General features: G+C 40.1%; 1 protein-coding gene across 1 annotated transcript; it reads left to right on the top strand.

The window, feature by feature from the left end:
- Positions 1 to 5,025: 5,025 nt before the first annotated feature.
- Positions 5,026 to 8,396, top strand: LOC108270801 (keratin, type I cytoskeletal 19). Its single transcript, XM_017477731.1, has 8 exons — positions 5,026 to 5,584; positions 5,699 to 5,781; positions 6,129 to 6,285; positions 6,627 to 6,788; positions 6,899 to 7,024; positions 7,662 to 7,882; positions 8,026 to 8,039; positions 8,144 to 8,396. Exons 1-8 carry the CDS (start codon positions 5,141 to 5,143, stop codon positions 8,185 to 8,187), a joined length of 1,251 nt encoding a protein of 416 aa, XP_017333220.1. The 5' UTR covers positions 5,026 to 5,140; the 3' UTR covers positions 8,188 to 8,396.
- Positions 8,397 to 10,290: the final 1,894 nt, after the last annotated feature.

The following is a 10,290-nucleotide window of genomic DNA, read 5'->3' as shown; positions in this document are numbered from 1 at the left end:
CATTCTCCATCGACCTGTACAAAGTTTTCTGTTCCACAGGCTGCCACACAACCCTAAGCCCTAAGTAGATCCACCCCCAAGCGTAACATTTGGGAATGTGTTCTTTTCATCAAATGCTGATTTTTTTTTTTTTTCTCCAAACGTACCATTGGTGATTGTGCCCAAGGAGTTCCATTTTTACGTTATCAGTCCACAGAACTTGTTTTCAAAAATACCTCTGGTTATATTATCTAGATATTGTTTTTGCATGTATCAGACATTGATTTTTGTGATGAGGTTTGCAGGTAAGGTTTCCTTCTGATGACTCTTCCATGCAGATTAATATTGTGCAAGCAGTGCTGTGAAGTAGAATGGAGCACTACCACTCCTATGTTGTCTAAACTTTCCTCCAGGTCCTTAATGTCATATGAGGGATTTGCTTTGCCTTTCGTGACAGCATATGAGCAGTTCTAACCGAAAATATTCTTGCTCTTCCGGATTTTGCCTTGACTTACACAGTTCTCCTTAAGTGCTATTTCTTAGTGACTTTTTGGACAGTGAAAATTGTGCGCTGGAAGCGGTTGATAACTTTTCCTCTGTTTTGTAGGCATCAATTAGCTTCATTTACAGATCCTCAGTCAGCTGTTCAGATGAGCCCATGGTTGTTAAGTGTCAGAACAAGGTTTGAAGGGTCAGATAATCTATATAATTTAGAGTCAGACTCTGGAACTTTTATTCCTAATGACAACTCTTGACCTGAGTTCTGAACAGAAACATGTTATTATTATTATTATTATTATTATTATTATTATTATTTAAATAGTTTGCTGCCATTGTTGTGTTTTCATTTCCAAAACCAACTGGGTGGTCAAACTTTTGCATACAAATGTATTGGAGTTAAGTCTAGTATGTGTATACACTTAGAATAATGAGATTGTTATGTATAAACTTGCTCAGATGAAAGCTAATATTTTTCTCAGAGCATAGCCTGAACTACAGTTTATGAATGAATTAATCCAAGTGTTTACCAAATTACACAGTGCAGTGTTCATTTTTATAGCCACTTCGTGTTCATTAAACCACTCACTTGGCTCACTTTCTTACAATGAAAAGAAATGACACAGTGGGTGTATATGATGAGTGTATATTAAGCAAAGCTTGTCTTTCTTAGGCAAAGACAAGCAATAACAAGAGCTAACCATCAGGAATTCAGACTACCTAAGCCTCATGGCACCATTGGTTGGGGGATGATAAATCCATGTGTGATTCAGTCTAAATCATCACCATCTCATTGCTACTTGGTTTTTTTTTGTTTTTTTTTTGGAAAAAATTTTATTGAGAAAAGCACGAAAACTTTGCGATATGTAGCAATAACTCAGCAATAAATCATCGCTTACACAGACCCTTTTCTGTCACCAGTTGCTTGACAACATGGCACATGACACGATACACTCACTATAGTGAAATGTTTGAGAAGTTCATGTCACTTGAAGAACGTCGACCCATATAAAACTCTAACTCTATAACTGCATTTAGTGCAGAAGCAGAGTTTGTCCGTAGCAGTGAATGGAAATGTAATTCACCATGAAAGTCAAATGTAAAAGTGAAGCTTCTTGCAGCACTATGTAGAATTTCCACATTTGTCACCGTGGCATTTAACAGGTTCCAAACACCCAGGCTATATTGGAAAAGTATAGCTGGTGCACAAAGGGAAACTCGCCAGCCTGGGAACAATGTCACTATTCATTGCATATCCAGCTCTACACACCCGTACCTGAGTGTGTTCTTACCATGACATGATCGAGAGTCATCAGATGTCTTACATGGGAAACTGCTAATATGTGGCTGGATGCCAACTTCCACAGTTCAGTACAGGTTAGGACACTGGCTTACACACTGGAATCTCAGACATCCTGCAATGAACAATGGAACTCAAGAAAAACAAAAAAAGAGAGAGGTCATTTAGTTTGTTGCATGTTGTTTAGTTACTATGGCACCATGAAGGCAATTGCACAGAAGGAAAACTTGATATGGTAAATGTGGGTAGCACGAAGGTGAACAAGCAAAGGTAACAATGATAATCAGTCTTTACTGGTCACATATACATTATAGCACAGTGCGATTCTTTTCTTTGCATACCCCAGCACCCCAGGAATTTGTGGTCGTCCATGATCCATCACCCCTGGAGCAGAGAGGGTTAAGGGCCTTGCTCAAGGGCCCAACAATAACAAAGCCCAACCCCTGATCTTCCTATCAGTAACCCAGAGCCTTAACCGCTAAGCCACCACTGCCCTCGATGATGAAGCATACCCAGTTAGAGATGTTGCAGACCATTAAAATGCACAAATACATCAGTATCAATATAGTCTGGATAATGTTACAGTTAGGGTGAGCCTGAATATGGGCACCCCCTGGGAGTTCTGTGAAAAGGAAAGCACAAAAGTCAGGACGCATAATAATGTGCTTGCAAACTGATAATTTTGTACCAAAAGAAAATTCCTGTCACACTTTGGAATGCATTTGTATTGTTTAAAGACTTAAGAACAATAGCAGCAGTTTCTTATTTGTTGGAAATCTGTAGCCCGAAGAATCAAGTTCTGCTTTATAGTTGTTGGGGTTTTTTTTTTGTTGTTGTTTTTTTTTTTAATTTTTTTTTTTTTTTTTTAAATCATCCCCTTTTATCTTTGTACAATGATGCAAACGGTAAATTTAGTTAAATATTTCCAGGCAAAGTAGAGGTTTATAGGCTTTGAGGCTCATGGGTGTGGCAAGTACGACTTCGTATTGTAATCAATGCTGCTACAGTATAATAACCATGTGTTTCCATGCCTGTGCAGGCCTGTTCCCAAGAGCATGCAAAAGATCTCTTTCAGCAGACTTTTCAAAGAGACCACAGTCAAACCCTGAGTAACTCTTATCAGCGCTGGCTCCCAGAGCCGAGCACACCTCTACACGGGGGAGAAAGCACAGAGTGCACGGGTGGAGTGTTGTTTATGCAATGAATCATGGCTCTAATGAGTCTTAGCTAGCTTAACACACTAAATCCTCAAAGACAAAGGCAGAAACAGAACTCAATGAAGTTCTAGGGACAAGCCCATTAATATACTATACATTTTTTTGTTTGTTTGGGACAATTACAGCTTGTGTGAAAGTTGGTACTCCGTGTCTAGTAAATCTAGTAAATTTACTTCATATTCCAAATATGAGTACAGAATGTACACTAAAGACTACACGTGCATTGTTTCTATGAAACTCTGAAGACTATGAAAACTTTCTAAGAAGTAAAGAATAAAATTTATGCATGCACGTCTGCTATATTGTATCTGAGTGTTGTCTCTGTTTCAGTTTCTGGGAGTGGTGGCATGTGTGTAGCAAGACTGGTTTTGTGTCTCTCACCAGCATTCGGGGGGATGTGAGATCATCTCTGAACTATAGCCAACCTTTTCTTCCCCCTCCTTCCCTGGGCCACATCTGGAACTCTGTATCATGCCAGATACCTCACTAGTGAACAATAGAAGGAGAGAGGGGGGAAAAAAAATAATAAACTTAAGGCACAAATAGAGATTGTATTTTACAAAACAGGCAGGTTTGAAAAAACAAACAAAAAACAAACATCGCAAAGAGTTGAAAACATTGTACTGTCACTTTTATGACCTGCACAGGAAGTGCAGTCGGTACTTCTATTGTGCATACTTGATATTTGAAATATGTGCTATGATATTTTAATTATGTGGTATGATATGTAAACGATGTGCTATGATTTGAAAAACATGACAGTCTCCAGCTGACAAATTGTCATGATAAGGGTGTTACTCACATGGTTTGACAAAGTTGATATGGAAGAACTCAAGTGGTCTGCACAGAACCCCACTGAACACCTTTGGGATGAACTGGAACATGTGCGCACAACAACCTCTGGTGCTCTTGTGGCTGAATGAGCACAAATCCCCTCAGCCATTGTTCAAAAGATAGTGGAAAACCTTCCTTCCCAGACAACTGAAGGCTGTTCGTGCAGCAAAGGAGGAACAACTATACAGTATATGAATTCCCATGGTTTTAAAATGGGATGTTCAATACACAGGTGTCCACATACTTTTGGACATATAGTATATGGATCAGAGGGTGAAACAAACAAACAAACAAAAAAAAACGTTTCACTCAAAACTACTTGGTACTAATAAAAATGTGAAGTTATAACTATGAACTGATTGTGTCATGACTTTACTTATTTCATTACAGTACTGACTTTAAATTACTTCAGGGCTTGTCTCTGTACCCTCTCTGTTTTTTTTTAAAACCTGGTTTTTGATAACATGGCCAGGCAGGTACAACACAAGTTGAGTAATTGCTGATAATAAGGTATAAAGAGTAAAATGCACGATCCTACAGTCAATAGGCAGAACTTTGTTCCAGCAGTGGATTTGTTAACGTAGGATGCTATTGTTACTAAGGTGATAATATATCAGCTGTAAAAAAAAAAAAAAAAAAAAAAAAAAAAAAAAAAAAAAAAAGTACTCGTGCATGTACGTACTTCAAAGTAATGTGATTTATTTACTGTTTCATACATAAACACTTCGATGTGATATAATAAATACTATAGCTCTACTCCTAAAGTCATAGATATAAGATTTAATGTCAAAAAATAAACTTTGAACATGATTTGGATACGAGGAGTTTTTCAGTGTGCGCTTATCCGAACTGGAGTTAGTGGTAACACAATTAAACGCACACTAAACTCTGTGTGTATTCCAGGTCAGACTGGTATTAAGGAAGGAAAGCTGGCAAGCATACAACATTTCGACACTCACAAAACTTTTACTGCCTTTAGAATGGAGTAAACCTGTTGGTTCTCACATTATACTCCATTTTCTGTAATCCGAACTCTCGTGGACAAGGACACACACATTCCAAAGTCGTTTCCTCACAGGGGTGGTTGGTGGTTTTCCCTCCCTCTCCTTTGCGCGCACACACACACACACACACACACACACACACACACACAAGCACAATCCCACAATGCAGGACCCGCCCCAGGGCTCAGGCTATATGAAAGGACAGAGCTAGATACAGTGGATCACTCCAGCTGACTCCAGTTCAGGGTAGCTTCCTCCTCTCTGCCATTCGTTCTTCAGCTTGTCTCTGAAACCATCCATCAGTCAGAATGAGTTTCTACCAGCGTAGCTCCTATTCCAGCGGCCCTTCAGGCTTCACCGGGGGTTCTGTGATCAGCCAGCGCCGTGTGGGCACAATGTCCTCATCACCCAAAGCCTTCAGTGTCTACGGAGGTGGCTCAGGCAGCACCCGAATCTCCTCAGGAGTCGCAAGGACTGTGTCTTCTGGCTATGGTGGTAGTCTGGGCTTTGCTAGAGATGGTGGCTTTAACCTGTCCTCTGCCCTTGACAATGACAGCGTTCACATGAATGAGAAAGCCACCATGCAGAACCTGAATGATCGTCTGGCCTCCTACCTGGACAAGGTCCGCTCCCTGGAAGCTGCCAATGCAAAACTGGAGCTGAAGATCCGTGAGTACTATGAGAAGAAAGGGCCAGTTGCTGAGAGAGATTACAGCGCCTACTGGGCCACCATCAACGACCTGAAGGATAAGGTAATAACTTAAATACTTAATACTAAAATGTGAATTTTTTTGCAGTGATTTTTTTGAAGGTCTGCTTTGTGAAGTTCAGTCAATAATGTTCAATAATAATTGTCCCTATTTCAGATCAAGAATGCCACCATCAACAATGCCAACATCCTCCTGCAGATTGACAATTCAAAACTGGCTGCAGATGACTTCAAGACAAAGTAGGTGTACCTAAGTTATGAAAAACATGTATATTGTACCATGAGCCTATAAAGGTACATGGTAGAGTGACTTTAGTTGGTTAGTTACAGTTAAATTTATATAGCACCTTTATAGACACTCAAAGTGCTTTACATTGTGTGTGTGTGGGGGGGGGGGGGGGGGGGGGGGGTCTCGTCAACCACCACTAGTGTGTAGTATCCACCTGGATGATGTGACGGCAGCCATAGTGAGCCAGAACGGCCCCCACACACCACCTATTATTTTTATTTTATTACTTCATTTTATTATATAATGACTGTGATTAGAAATGCCAACTTGGTATCGATCCTTTGTCTCCGCTGATTAGGTATGAGCACGAGTTGATAATGCGACAGTCCGTGGAGGCTGACATTGCCAACTTGCGACGCCTGCTGGACCAGACCACCCTGACCAAGGCTGACCTGGAGATGCAGATTGAAAGTCTGCAGGACGAGTTGGCCTACCTGAAGAAGAACCATCTGGAGGTTAGTAATGTTATCACCACTGCGACTCACCACATTTGCACCAAACTAGCCCACATTAACTACTTCAGAGGAATTGGATAATTACGGAATGTATAAAACTAGCAAGGTGACATCATTTTTAGTGCATTTAAAGTACTCAACTTGGAAAGTGCAGTGATTCTGCTTGGAATGGATGCTCTTGTAGAGTAGGCCAAGTGCCAAGAATCTGTCTGCTGAAGAAGATGCCATTCTTAACAATCTCCATATTTGGTTGCACTTTTCTTCAAGTATTCTCTCAGGACTTTTTCAAAGGAAAACAGCAGAATTAACCCCAAAGTATTTGCAACTTCATATGCTTGTAGGATCTGGCATCTATGAGATCTCAGCTGTCTGGAAACGTTAACGTGGAGGTAGACGCCGCTCCTCAGCAGGACCTGAACAAGGTTTTGGATGAGATCCGCGCTCAGTACGAGGCCATCACAGATAAACACCGCAGAGAGCAAGAGTCTTGGTTCAATGACCAGGTGAGCGTGGATGTTTTTATTATTAATTGGCATATAATCATTATTATTGTTATCATTGGTTGTAGCGTAAAAGGTCAGCTTTCTAATATATGTGTATACCTCTCTTTAAGTCGGCAGCACTAAACAAGGAGGTCGCCATCAGCACAGAGACCATTCAGACCTCCAAGACAGAGATCACAGACTTGAGGCGAACCCTGCAGGGCTTGGAAATTGAACTACAATCACAGCTAAGCATGGTGAGACTGAGAAAAGATAAAAGAGTGGAAACAACTGAAAGAGGAAGAAATGGGGAGGGATTAAGGGAGAGGGTATGTTAAAAAAAAAAAAAGTTGCATAAGAGGATGAGGATATTAAGGAGGGTAAGAAGGGAGGCTGAAGAAATGGATGGGAGGAGGCTGACTAGAACCAGACACATTGGTGGGGAAGTCTGCCAAGGATAACTTGTGTTCATGTCCCAGTGAAACAGAATGATCCAGGGAGTAAGGAATGTGGAGACATTTTGTTGTAAAAGCAGCCAAAACTGCTAACGGTTTCTGGCGCTTGGGTGTGGACTTGCAGCACCTTGGTGTAACTGTTGCCATAGCGAATGCTGCCAAATATTTCAGAAAGGAGCTTTGGAAATAGTCTATCATGTGTGTGTTGATTTTGAGTTCTGAAAGTTAGAGGTTATTTCAAAACCTTGCTTAGATTATGAGCAACCCTTTTGGTATGAGGATGGCAACGTCTATAAAAAATAAATAAATAAATAAGTAAATGGAAAGTGCACTTTCTGTGCATAAACATCCAGGATTTCTGTGCACTGTCAAAGAACCTTAAGCTCTATTAAACAGTGTGCTCTCACCTAACATTTTCCATGATCTCTCTGTCGTACAGAAAGCGGCCCTGGAGAACACGCTAGCCGAGACAGACGCTCGCTACAGTGCTATGCTCGCAGGTTTCCAGAACCAGATTAACATGCTAGAGTCAGAGTTGTCCCAGGTGCGTGCCAGCATCGAGCAGCAGGGCCGCGACTACACCATGTTGCTGGATATCAAGAGCCGCCTAGAGCAGGAGATCGCCACCTACAGAAGCCTCCTGGAGAAGGAAGAGTCCAGGTAGGGTCACGAACCCTCATGTACACACACATTCAAAATATGACCAGTTTTACTGCTTATTATGTGGTGTATCTGATCCTTGAATAATGTGATATGAAGCTAACTAAAGTATCTTTTTTTTTTTATTTATCTTCTATCCTTAGGACTCCTGGCACAGGTAATAATCACTTCCCTTTCCTGTAGATATATTATTTGAATTCTCAAGGTTATTCAAATAATCCGCATGCATTATTCTAAACAGAAATATGTATTCTTTTTCAGGTGGATCCACCACGGTCACTACCACCACCACCGTACGCAGCTAAGAAGAGCACTGCTTTCTGAGAAACACACACACACGTGCTAAAACATAGTTTCAGTGGGTCACTGTTCATGGTATGACAGTAAACAATTGTCAGTCATGGTCATAAAACCCAGGAAATAACTGTTTAAATTCGATAAAGAATGAATCCACTTCCGTGTTGTTGTGTGTGAGTAAAACCTGTCTCTGAAAATAAAGCTGCTGGCAAACTTACTACTGTTCTGGTCTGACTCTTTTAGATTGCAAGAATCAACAAACAGTCATGTTGCATAGACAATAACACACACAATATAAAACGACACAGGACAGCAACCCAACAAATAAATTGTGTATCGTTGAGACATTATTAATGAAATCTTCAAAGCACAAGATAAAACTCTCTGGTTTTGATGCCCCAGACACCAGATAAAAATAAAATTGGAATGTGGAGTCAGTGTGTTCATCAACAATTCTGCTCACATGTGCCAAATCTGTGTATGGTGCAGCCTGGTCCACTTTTCCTCCATTACAACACACTCGAGTAGACAAATAAGACACACTCCAACAGCTCCCTCTACAAAACCCCCTTTTTCAAAGCCCAGAGACTGTTGCCAGGAAACCATGTCATAAAAAAAAAAAAAAAAAAAAACACTGAGTGGAAAGTCAAAGTGTAGCCTTTAAAAAGAAGTCCGGAGTTTGTTCACCCTCCCTTTATCAGCGGTGCACTTTGCCCTTGCGCTTAAGCGAAATGGAAAATAGAAGCAATGAACCACAATGTGTGCAGCAGAGAGGGGGAGAGAAAGAAAAAGAAAGCTTTTTCACACACATCATTACTCATTTTAGTATTATCTGTACCTTTGTTTTCAGATCTAAACATTCATTTTGTTGAGAGCATTTTATATATATATACAAAATTCACGTTTAAAATACACACAGTACGTGCAAAGAGCACTACCAGTAGAGCATGACCCTAATTATACTGAATAAAATTCTCATTTTCTGAATATTACTGTCACGGAATTAAATCTCTAATTACACAATTACTGTATTTATCTACCGGTGTCTATGCTAGCAGTAATAATTCTATATTGAGTTCATTTTGTTCCAAGATTAAGAAACCTTGGAGACTTTCCTATTAACAAGGCTAAAACAAAGTCCCTGTGCTTGTGTGAAGGCTAGACAAGGTGTGGCTGCACTATTTACTCAAGGACAGGAACTCGCATTCAAAGTACAGTGTGTTTTTACAGTTAAGCCTTTTCATCTGTTCTACGCCATAACAATAAATCCATAAATCAATAGCAACTGTCAAACCTGGTCTTAAACGAGGGCATATATCCAATCTTGCAAAATTGCCAAGTAGGGTGTGGACATGTGTTCTGTCACCTCTGAAGGGTGGGGACTTTGCACGTCTCAGTGTTAGTCATCAAATTATGACTGAAAGCTATACAATTTTGGATCTATTGTCAAATTCTATTGTCAAAAAGCAGCATTTTTCCCCCCCAATTCGTTCATAGCATGTCTGCGAGTCTTAGCATGTCTGCTCTATGATTAACAACAACAACAACAAAACTCAATTAAACTTAATTAATAGTGATTTGTTTTTGCTTAGGCGTGGTATGTGGGAATTATAGTGTTCTGGTTTAAAAAGCTGGATGCAAATATTGTCAGAACTGCTGGATAACACATCAACAGATAGATCTACTGTGACCCTGAGGAGAAGAAAGCAGCTACTGAACATGAATCAGTAAAGAAAAAATGCTGCCGACTGGCTTAATTTTCAAAATGTCAAATGTTCTTGAAGCAGAAAGGATGTCTTTCATGAGAAAATAATCTGATTTTTAGCGCCGTCTGCAATTCAGATGATACAACTGACCCGGTTCTGTTTTGGTGCAACTGTAAGTAATTTTGAAGTTCAGTGTAAAGTCAGTTCTCTGAAACTTCTTACGGTTTCATAACTTTGAAAATCCATTGATGTAGGCAGGCGGGCTTAAATCAGTATTAGATATAACCACTACTGAAGACTACCCGAACATTCAGCCAACTGTTTAAAGCCCACACAGGAGGCAATTTACAGATTACTTTTGAGAGATTAATTCTTTGTCTTAGTGTAGTGTGATTGATGTTCTTG

This window comes from Ictalurus punctatus, chromosome 10 (assembly GCF_001660625.3).
Source record: "Ictalurus punctatus breed USDA103 chromosome 10, Coco_2.0, whole genome shotgun sequence".
In the NCBI taxonomy this organism is placed as follows: Eukaryota; Metazoa; Chordata; class Actinopteri; order Siluriformes; family Ictaluridae; genus Ictalurus; species Ictalurus punctatus.
This window is presented reverse-complemented; position numbering and strand designations above follow the sequence as displayed.